The sequence below is a fragment of the Bison bison genome, unplaced genomic scaffold (assembly GCF_000754665.1).
Source record: "Bison bison bison isolate TAMUID 2011002044 unplaced genomic scaffold, Bison_UMD1.0 scf7180017864491, whole genome shotgun sequence".
In the NCBI taxonomy this organism is placed as follows: domain Eukaryota; kingdom Metazoa; phylum Chordata; class Mammalia; order Artiodactyla; family Bovidae; genus Bison; species Bison bison.
Genome location: NW_011495050.1, coordinates 21,775,095 through 21,794,511, shown reverse-complemented (window position 1 = coordinate 21,794,511; position 19,417 = coordinate 21,775,095). Strand labels below are relative to the sequence as shown.

General features: G+C 41.4%; 1 protein-coding gene across 1 annotated transcript in view; it reads left to right on the top strand.

The window, feature by feature from the left end:
• Positions 1-7,693, top strand: part of SPAG1 (sperm associated antigen 1) — an 87,183-nt gene extending 79,490 nt beyond the window's left edge. The window contains exons 17-19 of the mRNA XM_010863556.1: positions 4,920-5,084; positions 6,166-6,537; positions 6,642-7,693. Of these exons, the coding sequence (XP_010861858.1) occupies positions 4,920-5,084; positions 6,166-6,537; positions 6,642-6,773 (669 nt within the window). The 3' untranslated portion in view covers positions 6,774-7,693. The remainder of the gene's footprint in view (positions 1-4,919; positions 5,085-6,165; positions 6,538-6,641) is intronic.
• Positions 7,694-19,417: the final 11,724 nt, after the last annotated feature.

The window sequence follows — 19,417 nt, the reverse complement described above, 5'->3', positions numbered from 1 at the left end:
GTTTTGGGTTTTCTTTTTTTTTTTTTTTTAGCCAGGTCTGGGGACTGGCTCAGAGGGTAAAGCATCTGTCTGCAAGGTGGAAGACCAGGGTTTGGTCCCTGAGGCCTGGGTTCGATACCTGGGTCAGGAAGATCCCCTGGAGAAGGAAATGGCAACCCACTCCAGTACTCTTGCCTGGAAAATCCCATGAACGGAGAAGCCTGCAGGCTACAAGCCCATGGGGTCGCAAAGAGTTGGACACAACTGAGCGACTTCATTTTTTCATTTTTTTCTTTTTTTGGATTCCACATATAAGAGATCATATGATAATTGTCTTTCTCTATATGACCAATTTTACTTAGCATGATGCCTTCAAAGTCCATCATGTTGTCACAAATGGTAAGACTTCCCTTTTTAATGGCTGAATAGTATTCCATTATGTAGATATACCACATTTTCTTTATCCATTCGTTCATCGATGGACACTTAGGCTGCTGTTGTGAATAATGCTGCAGTGAGCATGGGAATGTCTTTTTGAATTAGAGTTTCTGCTTCCTTCGGATAAGTACTGGGGCCGTGTCCTGCGTTCTGTCTCGGGTGGCTGTGATGTGATGTGTGCGGTGCAGTGTGATGAGGGAGGGTGTACAGCAGGAGGGAGAGGTTTGAGGGCAGAGTGTTGACCTTACTGAGTTTGAGAGAATTCTTTTAATTCCATAAAAGCTAGGTTTTGTTGAAAGAGGGTGGTCATGTTTTTTGTGTCCTGTATCAGATAAGGATGTGTGCTTGTGTGCTCTGAGCATTCAGGCTTTTCTAGAGCCTAGATCCCCTCAGGTTGCAGTGGAGTGACCCCGGTACTGAGGCAGGATGACCCGTCACGACCCCTCAGCCATGCTGCTGCCCTCCCTCCCCTCCCTGGCCCTTCCTTTTGTTATAAAGGATACAGATGAACAGCCAATTGAAGAGGTGCAGAGGGCAAGGTCCAGAAGTGTCCCAAGTGTAGGAGCTTCCACCCTGATGAAAGTGGGCCGTGTTACCCTCTGGGATGTGACTGCCCCATTCGCCGGCCCAGCAGCTCCGCAGCGGCCCTGGATTTCCAGTGCCCAGGCCACCTGACCACCACCACCATGCCCCCTGCCCCAACTCCTCTTTTTTTGTTAACAACATACTCATTTGTAAACCTCACGTAAAGATTTCCTAGGAGGGGTGTGGCACCATGAATTAAAAGAGGCTTCTTGAAAGTTTACTCAATTGTTTTTTAACTTAATGGATTGGGTCCATGAGGCAGTCATGATGTGTGTGACTCATGAGCTTCTATATCAAGATTCTAAACTCTTAGAGCAGGTTTATCCCATACTGGCTGCCTCACTGTTTGAAAGACTGGAATTTTGTACTTCCTTGGAATGAATTCTGGAAATTGCATTACAATGCAGAAAGAGAATCCCAACTTTTAGTAATCCTACCCCGGTAGAGTATGAGACTGGCAGCTTGTTTTTCTGGTTTGATCTCTCATAGTTTTATCTATATCCCCTGTGGTTTGAGTTATGTGCCAAGTGAATTTAATTTGAGTATCTTCAAAGGCTGCTTATAAAATGCATCAGAACTCACACTTGGACTGGCTTCCTCTGTATGACTGCTAAGGAGGTGGCCCACGAGCCCACAGGGAGCAGGGCCTTGCCTGTGCTTCTGAGCTAAACTCTGCTTTCTCAGATATTTTATTTGTTTTCTAGCTGGCTTAAATTTTTTTTTCCTTGTGTGCCAGGTTTGAAAACTACAGAGTTTTCCTTCTTTTTTTCCCTATATAGTTTTATTTTCGGCTGCACTGGGTCTTCATTGCTGTATGCTGGCTTTCCCTAGTTGCAGAAAGCGGGGGCTCCTCTCTAATTGTGGTGCGTTGGCTTCTCACTCCTGTGGCTTCTCTTGTTGCAGAGCACAGGCTTTAGGGCACGCGGGCCTGGTAATTGGCAGATGGGCTCAGTTGCCTCATGACATGTGGGATCTTCCCGGACCAGGGATCAAACCCATGTCCCTTGCATTGGCAGGCGGATTCTTAACCACTGGGCCACCAGGGAAGTCCAGGGCTTTTCTTACTGTTCAGCTGTTCTTCATAAGAAAAGATAACTGAGCATCTTGGGTTTAGTTACAGTTTGTTTACTCTCTCAAGTGCCACGCGTGTGCTGGGCTGTGGGAGCATAGAGGTGGTGAGACATGTAGCCTGCCCTTGGAAATTGACAGCCATCCAGGGACGCCAGCAGGCCCAAAGTATCAAAAACAGTAACATCATCTAAAGTAATTGTTGTTATTGTAGTTTAAGCACATTTATTAATAGTAAATATTGTCACAAACATATGTGATTTATCTTTTTTTTTTAAGGCCTACTAAGGTCTGACATGACTGAGCGACTTCCCTTTCACTTTTCACTTTCATGCATTGGAGAAGGCAATGGCAACCCACTCCAGTGTTCTTGCCTGGAGAATCCCAGGGACGGGGGAGCCTGGTGGGCTGCCGTCTCTGGGGTCGCACAGAGTTGGACACGACTGAAGCGACTTAGCAGCAGCAGCAGCAAGGTCATTAGCGTCTCTTCCTGTCCTCCTTTTTTGCTGGAGCCACTTTCCTCTGTGTGTGAGCTCTGCCCTTCACTCCAAGGGCTTGCTTCCCTTCCAGTCTCCTTTGCTCTGACAGGCAGTGTCAAAGGAGACTCCTGCCCCTTGTTAGTATCTATCTCAACCCTTGCTTTTCTTACTTGCGTAAATGATGGTGCCCGCACGCTTACTTTATTTATTTGTCTATTCCCTCGTCTTATTATTGTTTTCCCTCATAAGACATGAGCTTCCATGAGGGCCCAGGCCCCGCTGTCTGCTCCGCCACCGTGTCCCAGCCCACAGCACACGGAGCACCGGTGACCCGTCTGGTCTGACACTGTGTTGACCCAGCGGCCTCCTCTGCACCCCCCACCCCATGGCTGTCCGGCCCTTCCTGCTCTCGGGCCCTCTCTTCACACTGCCTGCCTCTGTTTATCATTTATCAAAGTGTATTTCTTGCTTTCTTAGGTTTTCTTCTAACCAAACAGATTGGTTCTTTAGGCACAAGCTTTCCTTGAACTGATGGAAAAAGAGTCACATCCACGCCTCGGTGGTGACCCTCCATTTCCAAGACTCCATATTCAGGCCTCTCCCTTGAGCTCCACAACCATCCTCACACCCGCCTTCTGCTCATTGCTGCCTTGATCATCTCAAAGATCATCTTTCTGTGCCTCGGTTTCCTCGTCTTTAAATGGGGACAGTAAAAGTTAGTATTTATCCGGCGGTTGTGGGACTAAAACGCGGAGAAGGAAGACTAGTCCCCCTTCCGCCTGCCCCGCCGCCCACCCCCGTGCTTTTCCGCATGGTTCCCACCCTGCTGAACACCCGGGATGGAGACCCAGGGCCACTTGTTTTCTTGCAGCAGGTTCTGACTGTGCTCTGGTGACACACTGCTGTGTGCAGATTGGTTGTCAATAGTACCAATATACTATATAAGTGAAGTCGCTCAGTCGTGTCCGACTCTTTGCGATCCCATGGACTGTTGTTTACCAGGCTTCTCTGTCCATGGGATTTTCCAGGCAAGAGTACTGGAGTGGGTTGCCATTTCCTTCTCCAGGGGATCTTCCTGACCCAGGGATCGAACCCAGGTCTCTTGCATTGCAGGCAGACGCTTTACCCTCTGAGCCACCAGGGAAGCCCGATGTACTATACAGTTCGTAAATAATTCACCTTTTTTAAACAATAAGTTAGAGCAGCTTAAGGCTATCCCTTTAAGCACATCGCTCTTGCTCTGGTCTATTGCTGGGTGGAGTGGGAAGGGCTGTGTCCTTACAGCTAGTCCCCCAGGAATGTCACATAACCACTAACTCATTTTACCTGTGCTTCGTGTCCAGTGCATGCTATTATTATATGTCACGAATACTTGGGATTCTTCGCCTCCTCACAGAATTACTTTTGGCTTAATCAGAACATGAGTCTGGTCTATAGTTCTGGAATATGGCCTCTCACCAGCGGGCTGATTTTGTGGTGTCCTCTGTCACCATATTCTGTGCAGTGTTTGGTTAAACACAACACTTTTCATTTCCTTCCACCTCTCCAAGGTATTGCCTGACTCTTTATGGGAGAATAAATATTGACTGTAGCCTGTCTGGACAGTTTACAACTCCAAGGGTGTTATGGAATAGGATATTATGGTAACAACTAAGATTTGTCCAGCTCTTTGTAGGTGTAAGCCACTCACGTTTTATTAATTCATTTATTACTTGGCACAGCCCTGTGAAAACTAGAATGAAGAATCTCTTGTTATTCCTATTTTAAAGATGAGAAAACTGAAGCTCAGAAAGGTGATGTGGGGTCTAGCTCAAGTTTTTGCTGCTAGTAGGTACTGATACGAGGCTGTTGCTTCTTTGATTCATTCATTTAGCAGACAATGCCTGTGTGTCAGGGACAGTGAAAGCTGTGGTGATACAGAATTTAACTTCTGACTCCAGATTCTGTGCTCACTCTTCGGTGTTACGTGTGTGTGTGCTCAGTTGCTCAGTCGTGTCCGACTCTTTGCGACCCTGTGGACTGTAGCCCACCAGGCTCCTCTGTCCATGGGATTCTCCAGGCAAGAAGACTGGAGTGGGTTGCCATGCCCTCCTCCAGGGCATCTTGCCGACCCAGGGATCAAACTTGAGTCTCGTGAATTGGCAGGTGACTTCTTTATCACTGAGCCATCTGGGAAGCCCCTGTTGTGTTACGGATTATAGTATCGTAGCCCAAGACTTAGCTCATAGGCCTGACTTTATTACTGTGGTACTAATGGGAACCTACTGTGCATGCTCTGTGTACTTATCTCACCAGTCTCCCTTTCAGGCTCATCTGTGCCCCTTCTCCTTTTATTTATGAGAATTATTTTCTCTGCCCTCCTGCTTTCAGAATTATCAGAAAAGTTTAAACGATCTCAATAAAGTTCTCCTGCTAGACCCAAGTATTGTTGAGGCAAAAATGGAACTGGAAGAGGTAACCAGAATCCTTAATATTAAGGATAATACAGCATCATTCAACAAAGAAAAGGAGAGAAGGAAAATTGAGATTCAAGAGGTACGTGTATTTGATTATCTCTGTAAGTACTCTTTGGAGATCCTATACTCATGGGATTCTGAGGTCATATTCCTATGAATTTTTAAAATTCTGTGTTTTTATCCTGGTAATCAATGAAGACATTTTAACAGATTATAATGACAAAATTTTTCTTTTGTTGTGGTAAATGGCCATTGCATTTCCACCTTGGATTTAAGAACCTGTTGGGTGTCTGCATTCTTTCTTTCTGTGCTCCCCTCCCTCCATGCCACCTGGCCTGTGGTTTTATTGCTTCTATCCAGGTTGCCCTGTGAGCCTGTGACCACTGAGCTTTGCTTCCTGATTGACCTGAAGAACCCTAGAGGACTGATTCAGTTTCAGCGTCCTGCACACCACACCCAGAGAGGTTCCTGATCAGTTCAGACTTTTCTTAGTATTTGTAAACAAGATCAGCCTCATCAGGGGTCCTGGACCACCCTAGAACCAAACCTGCCTTTGTGATTTCAGATAACCCAGTGCCTTGTGTTGTAGCCTTTAGTGAAGAATGTCAGCTCGTGGATCCCTATGTATTCATGAATGCTCATATCAACCTGTCTATCATCTTACATTTCCACTAAGAGTAGGAGGCTAATACCTGAAAGAAGCAAGGGAGTTTTTTCCCCACTAAGGAGGGAAGAAAAAAACTGTTTTTAAGAGAACTGAAAAATGTAACTTCACGTCCCTATCAAATATAAGGAAATAAGTAAATATAAAATCTGTCATGAAGAAGAGATATAAAGTTGTTATAGGTCTTCTTTTACACAGCAGCTTTTACTCATGGAAAATTATAAAAATTTCATGGTCATATTCTCAATGTCAAAAAAAATTTTAAACCTTAAAAAAAGAATACTTTTATGAATGGATGCTTAGACTTTAAAACTTCTCTTCCTAAAAAATAAGTAGATTTTATGATTTATTGCAAGTTACATGTTTTTCACTTAGAACTTGACTAAAATACAGCCCATGGTGTTTTTCAGTTCCCTCCTGTTTTAATGAAAGTAACCTGGGGGTGTGTGCAGGCACTGCTGTCTGGGTCACGGTGTTAAATCTCCTCCTCCTGCAGGTGAGTGAAGGCCATCAGGAAGAGCCTGAGAGGACCTCGAAGGAGGTCCCCATGGATGGCCTTGCTTCTGAGAAGGGGGACACCAGCAACGGGCCACAAGAGCTCTATGAGAAACTGTTGATCTCCAAGCCTAACAATGCCTACGAATTTGGTCAGGTTATAAACGCCATCAGCACGAGAAAAGATCAAGGAGCCTGCGCACACCTGCTAGCCATCACTGAACCGAAAGATTTGCCAGTGTTGTTAAGTAACAAACTTGAAGGGGACACATTCCTCCTCCTCCTCCAGTCTCTGAAAAGTCATCTTATTGATAAAGATCCCTCCTTGGTGTATCAGCATCTTTTATATCTGAGCAAAGCAGAAAGGTTTAAGGTAAGTGGCAAAAATATCTCATTCGTGGAGATAGATTCTTTTAGGGTTCTTATAATTTTAAAATGTTCATTTATAAGCTGATATAATTTTTTCCCTTATTGCAGATGATGTTGACACTAATTAGCAAAGGCCAAAAGGAGCAGATTAAGCAGCTCTTTGATGACCTCTCAGATGCACCAAACAAACATTTTACTTTAGAAGATGTACAAGCCCTCAAAAGGGACTATGATCTTTAAATCAAGATAACGGTTAGATTTCTTCCATGTATGTATGTGTTCCGGTAATGCCAGTGAGATGGTATTGTAATAGAGCTGCATGGATAAAACCTGGCTTAGAAAAGATCCCTTGGTCTGGACTATAAAATATTTTACTTATTTTTATACACAGAACACGTATATTCTACAGTCTGCTTTTTATTAGTTGTAAATATTTTCTTATGTACCAGAACTAACATCTTTATATTTAATAAGTATATTTGGAACTTGTTAAGATGCATTTTAATTTATATTATACATTTTCTCTTAATGACTTGTTAAAATTTTGAGTTAAATTCTACTTCTTTGGGCTATGAAACAGTCCTCTTAAGTTTGATAGAAATGTCATTTCTTTATAGTTCATTTTTAAAAGTGAAAATCATTAACAGTGATTATTACATCACCTTTATTTTCTGCTAAGATATATATAAATCCCATTTTATATTAACTTGTGGATGACAGGCCTCTAAGATGAAACACAACATTTAAGTCTATAATATGAAATGATTATTAAATAAACTGTGGTTATTTAGAGCTATAAGAGGAACCTATTTTTTTCTAATATGGAAGTATTGCCTACTAATTAAGAGCAGAAATTGCCAAAAATTCTATTACTAGATTTTTAAAGGCTGGTTTCCCTTATGTGTTGTTTATATAAGCAATAACAGAACTAGCACTGTATAAAATCAACCAAGCCTGCATTTCTATTTGAATTATCACTCGCACATTTCCCCCAAACATTTTAAATTACTTCTCCCTCCTTTGTCTCCTCCTCCTTTAAGCATGATCATATTTATTCCCTTAGTGCAAAAGGGAAAATGAAGAACTCTCTATATTGAGAGCTCGCTTGTTACTTGGGTCAAAGTAAAGGTATTTCTTACAATAAAACATTCAGGTCTCTATCAGTGTGCTGTCATTTATTCCTGTAGTCTTTGGTCAATTCTCTTTTTTCTGGAGCATTTTCTTGTTCTTCAGAAGAGCAGATGAAAGAAGACTATCACATTCATTATTACCATACCCATTATTATTTTATCTAATATTTAATAATTAAAGAATATTTAAAGTGTTGTGGGGAAATGGTTTCAGACTGCCATTTTTCCTTAAAATATTTATTTATTTATTTACGGCTGTGCTGGGTCTTCATTGCTGTGCGGGCTTTTCTCTAGTTGAGGTGCACAGGCTTCAGCTTGTGGGGGCTTCTCTTGTTGTGGAGCAGGGGCTGTAGGGCATGTGGGCTTCAGTAGCTGTGGCTCCCAGGCTCTAGAACCTTGGCTCAGTACTTGTGGCGCATGGGCTTGGTTGCTCCTTGGCACATGGGATCTTCCCAGACCAGGGATCCAATCCACGTCTCATGCATTGGGTGGGCAGATTCTTTACCACTGAGCCACCAGGGAAGCGCCACCCCCACCCCTCCGCAATTTTTCTTTTAAACTATTCTTTCCTAAGTTCATAAATGAAAATCTACTGTGATGGGTATTTAACTCTAGTCTTCAAGCAAAAAAAAAAAAAAAATAGTTTTCTCCTTTTGAATGATAGTTTTTTTGTATAAGCAAATGAGGGAGTGTGTTAGTAACTGTATAGTAGAAAGATAAAAAGGAAACAGGTACATACCGAGTACTGGCTGTAGGGGACAGCCTCCCCCATGGAGGCGTGGGAAGCAGTGGGCCGTCCCAGCTGTTGGGGTCACACCTGGAGACACTTGTTTCTCTGCAGCAGCACCAGCAGTCCAGAGGCGGCACTTCCATGACGGAAGGAAGGGAAGAGGAGGTGAAGGAAGCAGGCAAGAATATCAAGGGCATGAAAGGAGCACAGTTCCTGCAGACTGCTTCAGAACTTCAGCAGGAAGTCTGCCCATGAGTCTCTGGGAGTACCACTCAGGGATCTCTCCGCTGGGTCTGTGGGCATCCCCAAGTGCTAACCCCACACCCCCTCCCATTCTGTGGCATGCCTCTGAGTGTGCAGGCAGTGAGAGCAAGCTCAGTACTTGGAGGATTCGCAGAAGAGTGGACCAGGGTGTGCAGGTAAGAGAGAAATTGCAGTTGGAGCTGTATATAACACTACCTTCTAGAAAACAAAAGAGAGATTTCCAGCAGCCACTCTGGTGAACTCTAGGAACAATAAGAAACATCAGAGTTCGTCCATAAGGCTGAACAAGAAGAGTGGAGGAGGTCCACCCATTCAGAAATCGAGGAAACCCCTCATATAGCAACACCAGCGATCAGTACCAGTACCCCAGTACCGTCTAAAGGCAACCAGTAAAGACTTAAGGAGAGGTATGCTACTTCAGATACAGAAGCAACAACACAAAGATACAAGGAACATGAAAAATCAAGAAAATATATCACCCCCAAAAGATACCAATAATTCTGCAACAACTGAGCTCAAAGCCTCAAAATACTCTGATGTAGCTGATAAAAATGTCAAAATAGCTGTTTTGAAGAAAGCTACAGGAAAACTCAAAGATAGCTTAATGATAATAGGAATGAAAATACATGAACAAAATTAACTCTGCCAAGAAATCACAAAAAAAGAATAAAACTCTGGAGCTGAAAATTTCAGTACATGAGATAAAGAGTGCACTGGACAGCCTCTGCAGTAGTGCATTTCTTCCAACAGTAAATGACTTAGGGGATGAGAATTTTTAAATAAATCACAATTTAAGAAGCAAAGAAAGCATGTATGATCTATGGGATTTGAGAGAAGATATATGCTAGGAGAATTGGGAATCCAGACGGGGAAGGGGACATAACATTTACTTAAATATTAGCTGAAAACTTCCCAAACCTGGGGAGACTTGGACACCCAAATTCACAAAGCTAATAGATCACCCTGTTATCTAAATGTGAAAATGCCTTCTTCAAGACACACTGTAATGAAATTACTACAAATCAAAGCATCTTAAAGGCAGCAGGGGGTTAAAAACGTGTAACCTACAATGGAGAAGGAAATGGTAACCCACTCGAGTATTCTAGCCTGGAAAATCCCATGGACAGAGGAACCTGGCAGGCTACAGTCCATGGGTCACAAAGAGTTGGACACGACTGAGCGACGGAGTATGAGTATAACCTACAAAGGTACATCCATTAGATTAGCAATAGGTTTCTCACCAAAACCTCAGTCTAGGAGACAGCAGAATTACATATTCAAAGTGTTGAAGGGTAAAAAATGCCAACCAAGAATACTCCATATAGCAAAGTTACTCTTCAGATATGAAGGAAAAATACCTTCTCAGACAAACAAAAGCTGAGGGAGTTTATCACCATTAGACCTGCCTTGCAAGAACTGTTAAAAGGAGTGCTTCAAGCTGAAATGAAAAGAGGCTCATCAGTGACATGAAAACACCTTTATACCTGTAAAGATGAAAAATATGTACTCAAATTTAGAAAATTCTATAATAGGATGCTGTATTAGCCACTTTAATTATAGATAATGGTTAAAGGAAAAGTATTAAAAATAACTATAGCTATTATAATTTGTTCACAAATATACAACATAAAAAGATAATTATGACATCAAAAATATAAAAGGGAGGGGAGTGAGGGTGGAAATTTCATGGGGAAATGAAGATGCTATCAGTGTAAAATGGACTGTCATCTATGAGCTGTTTTAGGTAAGCCTGTGGTCATGTATGGATGTGAGAGTTGGACTGTGAAGAAGGCTGAGCGCCGAAGAATTGATGCTTTTGAACTGTGGTGTTGGAGAAGACTCTTGAGAGTCCCTTGGACTGCAAGGAGATCCAACCAGTCCATTCTGAAGGAGATCAGCCCTGGGATTTCTTTGGAAGGAATGATGCTAAAGCGGAAGCTCCAGTACTTTGGCCACCTCATGTGAAGAGTTAATTCATTGGAAAAGACTCTGATGCTGGGAGGGATTGGGGGCAAGAGGAGAAGGAGATGACAGAGGATGAGATGGCTGGATGGCATCACTGACTCGATGGACGTGAGTCTCAGTGAACTCCGGGAGTTGGTGATGGACAGGGAGGCCTGGCATGCTGCGATTCATGGGGTCACAAAGAGTCGGACACGACTGAGCGACTGATCTGATCTGATCTGTGGTAATCAACAAAGCAAAAATCTAGAGTAGATTCATGAAAGATTTTTAAAAAGGATAATAGCATACCATCATGGAAAACCACTTTACAAAGATGAAAATGAATGAAAAAGAAACAGAAGGAAAAAAAAACAGAAGCAGAGGGAAAAGAAACAATGGAAATAAAAACCACCAGAAAACAGTAAGATAGAAAGTCCTTACATATGTGTTCATCAATTAAAAGGAGTGGCTGGATTGATTAAAAAACAAGATCCATCCCCGCCCCCAACAAAAACCAAAACAAAACAAAAAACAAGACCCAACTATATGCTTCCTTCAAGAGAAGGAAGTTCCTTCACTTCAACTTTAAAGACACACAGACCCAAAATAAAGGGATGGAAGAAGATATTCCAATACAGGTGGAAACCACAAAAACTGGGATAGCAAACTTATATCAGACAAAATAGACCTTAAGCCAAAACCAATAAAAAGCGAAGAGAGTCATTATGTAATAATAAAAGGAGTCAATAAGCAGGAAGATATAACAATCATACAGATGGGGATATGCACTCAACATGGGAGCATCTAAATATATGACTAAGTGGGATTTATCCTTGGGCTACAAGAATGGTTCAACATATGCAAGTTAATAAATGTTATCCACCATATTAATAGAATTGAAAAAAAATCCCACAATCATCTCAATAGGTACAGAAAAAAAGCATATAACAAAATGCAGCATCCCTTCGTGATAAAAACTTGCAACAGATTAAATACAGAAGAAACATACCTCAACATAAAAAAAGCCATATGTGACAAGCTCACAGCAAACCTACTCAAGAGTAAAAAATTGAAAGTCGTCCTCTGAGATTAGGAACAAGACAATTGTTCTTATTCAATATTAGTATTGGGAATCCTCACTAGAGCAGTTAGGCAAGACAAAGAAAAGGCATCCAAATTGGAAAGAAAGGAGTAAAATTTTCATTATTTGCAGATAGATGATATGATTTTCTATCCAGTTGGCCCTCGCTATCCATGGATTGACTTCTGGGGTTGACTGGATCTACAGATTCAGAATCCATGAAAGGGCCAACTGTACTACACCCTTTTTTTTAAATAAGGGACTTATGCATACATGAATTTTGGTATTGGGGGAGATTCCAGAAATCAGTCCCCCATAGACACCAAGGGATGACAGTTTAGAAAATCCCAGTCTCAACCAATAATATCGTTAGAACTAATCAACAAATTTAGTAAAGTTGTAGGATACAAACTCATCTTATAGAAATCAGTTGCATTTCTATACACTAATAATTAAACACCTGAAAAATAAAACTATCCCACGCACAATGGGCTTCACAGGTGGTGCTAATAGTAACCCGCCTGCTAATGCAGGAGACAAGAGAGATGTGGGTTTGATCCCTGGGTGGGGAAGATCCCCTAGAGGAACGCATGGCAACCCACTCCAGTGTTCTTGCCTGGAGGATGCCATGGACAGAGGAGCCTGGCGGGCTACAGACACAACTGAGCATGTACATGCATGCACAATAGCGTCAAAAGCAATAAATTTAATGAAATAAATTTAATGAAAGATCTATATAAAACTACAAGACTTTGTTGAAAGAAATCAAAGATGACACCAACAAATGGGAAGATATCCTCCCACTCATGAATTGGAAGAATTAATAGTGTTAAAATGTCCATATTACCCAAAGCTATCTTTCTGGGATTCAGTGCAATCTCTATCAAAATTCAAATGGCATTTTTCACAGAAATAGAAAAAAAAGGCCCCAAATTTGTTTAGAACCACTAAAGGCCCCAACAATTAAAACAATTACAAGAGAAAAGAGAAAGCTGAGGTGCCGCAGGGTCCAGTCCCGGTTGGATCCAGGGATTCCCTCAGGAGGATGGCGTCGGCAAAAGGATAGATAAAAGGAGAAAGAGATAAGGAAAGAATTTTGCAGTTGAGAAAATAGAGGAGAGAAAAGAGGCTGATATTCCTTGGTTTACGCAGAAAGCCAATAAAGCTCCAGCATGGGACTTGCTCTGTTCACGCAGGCCACAGGCTCCCTCTCGAATCACAGAAGGTGCCCCACCCTGAGCACCTTCTCAAGTAGGTCCCAGGCAGGAAAGTGAATGCAGAGGGCCCCTGCGCTCCAGGGAATCAGCCTGAAAAGGAAAAGCAAAGAGAAAGAACGACATGGGGAGACCAAGCTTCAGTGAGCAAGGCCCACACTTTATTTTCCAAAGTAGTTTTTATACCTTAAGTTGTGCATAGAGGATAATGGGCGGGGGGAGGCGGCGGCTTGAGTCATACAAGGTCAGCAGTCCTTGATCCTTATCGAAGCCAGGCTTTTTTTCTACAAACGTATCATATGCAAAAGCTTTAGGTAATTTACATCATCTTCTGGCCAGGAGGCCTGTTAACATTTTATGACCCTTTCTTCAGAAAACTTATTTTTCTCTAAAGGTGATTATTCTAAAGTCAGGTGCCACCCTCCAAAAGCATTAGATAAAGTTGCATTCCTATAGGGCAAAAGTGTGGTGGGCTATAACAAGAAAAGAATTAACTCAAGGGTCCAAGGTTATAAACATTAAAGCTACTACTTACATTTCTATATACCAACTATATTAATCAATACACTCCCAGGGACACAGTAGGTAAGGGATATGGAAACTTGGCAGCAAGCATTAGCTCAACAAAGAAATCCTCTACTACTTCTATTCTAACAATTTTAACTCTGAGAAGCTCTGCATTGTTAGAATATCTTAAGCTTCCCATGCCTCTCGTGGTTGGGAGGCTGTGAACAATCACATGCATAGCTGCAGGAGTCCAAACAAACCTGTCAGGCAAGCTAGAAAGTCATCAGAGGGGCTTGAATTGAAACACACCTATTATGCCCAGGAGACTTATTAACTAGAGTTTTAAGTTGATTTTCTTACAGAGAAGGGTGGTCGGGGATAGCCCTCCGTTAATGTCAGAAGTGTTAGTGAAAGTTGTGAAATAGTAAGACAGATTTTGCTTTGGGGGTAGATGCTCGGGCAGGTCCAGGGGGCCCCTTGAGCCCTGACTCACCTTTGCATATCAGGCCTCTCCGCATGACCTTTGTCATGGGTGGGAACTCCCGTGCTGGCTCCTGGCACTGAGACATTGTATTTTCTGATTTTGAACTATACCATAAACTATAGTAATTAAAACAGCATGGTACTGGCATAAAAATAGACATATAGACCAGTGGAATAGAATAGAGACCCCAGAATTAAACCTCTACATATATGCCAACTGATATTAGACAAGGAAACCAAAAACACCCAATGGGGAAAGGGTAGGCTATTCAACAAAGGGTATTGGGAGAATTGAACAAACAAATGAAGAAAAAGGAAATTGGACTTCACTTATTCCACTCAGAAAAATTAACTCAAAATAGATCAAAAGCTTATAAGACCTGATACTCTTAAAGTGCTCATCAACTGATGAATGGATAAAGAAGATATGGAATATATATATATACACATACACACACAAAGGAATATTATTCTGCCATTTGTAACAACACGGATGGACCTTAGGGTATTCTAAAATACCAAGTGACATAAGTCAGAGACATACTGTATGATATCACTTATGTGTGGAATCTTAAAGCTGAATTCACAAAAGCAGTGTAGATTGGTGCATATCCGGGGACTAGGGCTGGGGAATAGAAGACATGCTGTTTAGGGTACCAGGTAACAACTAGTAGATAAATAAGTCCTGGATCTAACACAGCATAGTGACTTTAGATAACAATATTATAAACATGAAACTTGCTAAGAGGCTAGAGCTTTATTAGTCCTAACACAAAGGAGAAATGATAATGATGTGATGTGATAAAGGTGTGAACTAGCAGTACAATGGCAATCATATTGTAGTATATAAATGTATCAAGTAACATACTGTATAAATGTATACACTGTTACATGCTAAATATATTTTCAATTAAAAATAATTGCATATATTTATCTTCAGCTTCACTTTTTGGCCAGACACTGTGCCTAGTTTATCACATGTTGTCTAGTTTAATCTGTACAACAACTGTGTTTCAGACTAAACCACGACACAGAAAATTTAAGTTAAATCTTTGTAAATTAACAAGGACTACAAATGTAGCAAACAGTCTAAGATTCAAACCTGGACAGGCTTTCTTTTGAATGCATTTGCACTGTGCTGTGTAATGGAAAGTATTAAATATATGACTAGAATAATGAGTATGGTACCCAGCCTTTATGAGTTACAGCTTAGAGGAGGCAGAGGAATGTAAATTAGCAACTTCGGTACCCAAGTTGAGGTATTTAGGGTGGCTACTCAGAGCAAGTGGAATGCCCAGGCCTGCCTGTGAGAGGGTAGGAAAGGTTTCAAGGAGTTGATGTTGCAGCTCAAGTTTGCCCATTTGAATGAGAGAAAACGATGTACCAGGCAGAGGAAAGAGGAGACACAAAGGCCTTAAGATGCATGTTGAAGGTGTGTGTTGAATGAAAGGGTGGACTAACTGAGCCTGCTCGGGGAACTGCCTCTCATCTTAGTATCAGTGGAGCATAAGCTTTGTGTGATAAGCCTGAAGGAATGACAGCTGGATACAGCAGGAAGCTGCACTTGAAATGGTAGAAATACCAGAGTTTTAATTATACAAATAGTTCCTTCCCTAGTCAGGCATTACCACTCTTAACCAGTACCTGGTTTTCTTCCCCGCTCTGGGCACACACAACACTGTACTTTCCAGCCTGTCTGTAACGGGTTAGAGCCAGGTGACCACTTCTGCCAACAGGGTAGGGGTAGAAGCAGTCCATCACTTCCGGGCCAGAGTATGCAGGAGCGGGCACACAGCCCTCCACGCAGACTTCTCCCTGTACACAGAGGCTGAGAAGGCCTCATGAAGACTTTAGATTCCTCATCTGCAAAAAACACGGACAGATACCTTCCGACCACTCGGAGCTGTAGGATTACAAAGTTCTTGTAAAATGCCTGGTGTTACTTCACCAGTTCCTGCTCTTACCTTTCATGCTGTAATTTCTTTCTTCCCATAAGTATTATGATCTCACCTATGTTGTTAGAAAAGGATAATAAGGCTCTTTTCAAATATTTACAGACCACATTGTGTTCACTCACTGGATAAGTCACACACATCAAAACTCAGCCAAAAGAGACAGGATAGCCAGAGGAGCGGTCTGGTGCCGTCTGCTGGAAATCAGTCATGTTACAACAGCCAAGAGATTACTCCACAGATTGAGGTTAACAACCTATTTGTAATAGCACATGCCTTTTCTAACCTTCACTGTTTTGAGAGTGAGCCAACACTGATAGATAGTCAGAGTCTGGCACAGGCTGGTGGGAGCTTAGCAAATGTTGGATGAATGAACCTAGAGGATGCTGGCCTAAAAGGTGCCCGCAGTTCAGTTCAGTCGCTCAGTTGTGTCCAACTCTTTGCGACCCCATGGACTGCAGCATGCCCGGCCTCCCTGTCTATCACCAACTCCTGGAGTTTACTCCCGGAGTTTTAAGGTGCCCTGGTTTCCAAAATTCAGATTAGAGAAGCTCCTGTTACTGAGAAGTTTATGATGACACTCTAAATATTCCTCAAACAGGAGTTCTTGGAATATTTGCTTCAGAATCTTAGAGTTCAAGGGGTTGGGAATCTAAATTTAAAAGTATTTCTTGTGATTCTCAGGCAAGTTGAAATATTCACCCACTGTCCTAGAAGCCAAGTGTGTTATAACTAGTTAATATGAGATACATAAGCATTGTGAGTGAACTAAACTACTTGTGACCCTCAGAATAAAGTATTGTAGGGGCTACATAAAAATGATAGCTCCTGCTTTTAATGAGATTATAACTAATTTGGAAGAAACAGAAAATAAAACCAAGTTCAAGAGGCTCTGGTAGGGGAAAAAAAAGGCATTGATAAAATGTTAAAGTCACTGTCAAAGTTATTAAATGGGCCAAAGTTAATCAAGAACATTTTCAGTAAGAGGTCAAGTCTAAGCTGTGTTTTCATATTGACTTGGGTTGATGAGAAGAAGAGCTCAGTCTGACTGAATTAGTTTACTGTAGAAGTCCCAGCGGCACAGGGCACTGGAAACAGCAACTTGACCACTGCAGGCATGCTTCACAGCATAGTGAGCGGAACCAGACAGGAGATGCACAAACCAAATTGATTTGGTTTGCTATTTTTTCCATTTCATATGTGAACTAACTATATCTCAATTTTAAAAATTGAGGGGGGAGGGGGAGCACAAACCATCCAATTCAGACACTAACTAAGCTCACCCCTTTAAGCATGTCAAGAATTTACCAGCTAACACCATACACAAAAACAAACTCAAAATGGATTAAAGATCTAAATGTAAGACCAGAAACTATAAAACTCCTAGAGGAAAACATAGGCAAAACACTCTCTGACATAAATCATAGCAGGATCCTCTATGACCCAGCTCCCAGAGTAATGGAAATAAAAGCAAAAATAAATGGGATCTAATTAAACTTCAAAGCTTTTGCACAACAAAGGAAACTATAAGCAAGGTGAAAAGACAGCCTTCAGAATGGGAGAAAATAATAGCGAACGAAGCAACTGACAAAGAATTAATCTCAAAAATATAAAAGCAGCTCATGCAGCTCAATTCCAGAAAAATAAACGATCCAATCAAAAAGTGGGCCAAAGAACTAAACAGACATTTATCCAAAGAAGACATACAGATGGCTGACAAACACCTGAAAAGATGCTCAATATCACTCATTATCAGAGAAATGCAAATTAAAACCACAATGTGATACCATCTCAAGGCAGTCAGAATGGCTGCTATCCAAAAGTCTACAAATAATAAATGCTGGAGAAGGTGTGGAGAAAAGGGAACCCTCTTACACTGTTGGTGGGAATGCAAACTAGTACAGCCACTATGGAGAACAGTGTGGAGATTCCTTAAAAAACTGAAAATAGAACTGTCATACGACCCAGCAATCCCACTGCTGGGCATACACACCAAGGAAACCAGAATTTAAAGAGACACGTGTACCCCAATGTTCATCACAGCACTGTTTACAATAGCCAGGACATGGAAGCAACCTAGATGTCCATCAGCAGATGAATGGATAAGAAAGCTACAGTACATGTACACAATGGAATATTACTCAGCTATTAAAAAGAATGCATTTGAATTAGTTCTAATGAGGTGGATGAAACTGGAGTCTATTAGACAGAGTGAAGTAAGTCAAAAAGAAAAACAGCAATACAGTATATTAACGCATATATATGGAGTTTAGAAAGATGATAATGATGACCCTATATGCAAGACAGCAAAAGAGACACAGATGTAAAGAAAAGACTTTTGGACTCTGTGGGAGAAGGTGAGGGTGGGATGATTTGAGAGAATAGCATTGAAACATGTCTATTACCATATGTGAAATAGGTCGCCAGTCCAGGTTCGATGAACGAGGCAGGGTGCTCAGGGCTGATGCACTGGGATGACTCTGAGGGATGGGATGGGGAGGGAGGTGGGAGGGAGGCTCAGGATGGGGAACACATGTACACCCATGGCTGGTTCATGTCAGTGTATGGCAAAAACCACTACAATATTGTAAAGTAACTAGCCTCCAATTAAAATTAATAAATTAATTTAAAAAAAAAAGAATTTACCAGAAGGACTGAAAGCTAAGGATGAGTGAAAGACTTCATATTTCTGTGCTGCAACTGGAAACAATGTAAGGATGTCTACTCCTAACCATTCCCATTTAATGTTGTATTTGAGGTGGAAGCCAGTGAAATAAGGCAAAAAATAAAAGTTACTAAAGGCTTCCAGATTGGAAAAGAGGCAAGGAAGAAATAAAACTGTCTTTATTTGTAGACATGATTATCTATGTAGAAAAATCCTACAGAATCTGTCAAAAAGTTACTAGAATTAACAAATGACTTACAAATTTGTAGGATTCAAGGTTAATCTACAAAAATCTATTGTATTTCTATACAAGCAACTTTGGAGATATTGCAGGTTTTGTTCCAGACCACTTCAATAAAGTGAGTATCACAATAAAGTGAGTTATATGAATTTTGGGTTTCCCAATGCATATGAAAGTTGTTGCTGTCCAGTTTCTCAGTCATGTCCAGCTCTTTGTGACCCCATGAACTGCAGCACATCAGGCTGCCCTGTCCTCACTATATCCCTGAGTTTGCTCAAAAGTTACATTTATAATATACTGTAGTCTAGTAAGTATGCAGTAGCATTATGTTTAAAAAAGTGTACATATCTTAATTAAAAAATACTTCATCCATATGTAAAATAGATAGCCAATGGGAATTTGCTACATGACTCAGGGAACTCAAACTGGGGCTTGGTAATAACCTAGAGGGGTGGTATGAGGAGGGAGGTGGGGGGAATGTTCAAGTGGGAGGGGACATGTGTATACCTATGGCTGATTCATGTTGATGTCTGGTAGAAACCAGTGCAATACTGTAAAGCAATTATCCTTCAATTAAAAATAAATAAAAAAATACTTCATTGCAAAAAAAAAAAAAATGCTAACCATTATCTGTCGCAAAACTTCAAAGTTGTAAAAACACCATATCTTCAAA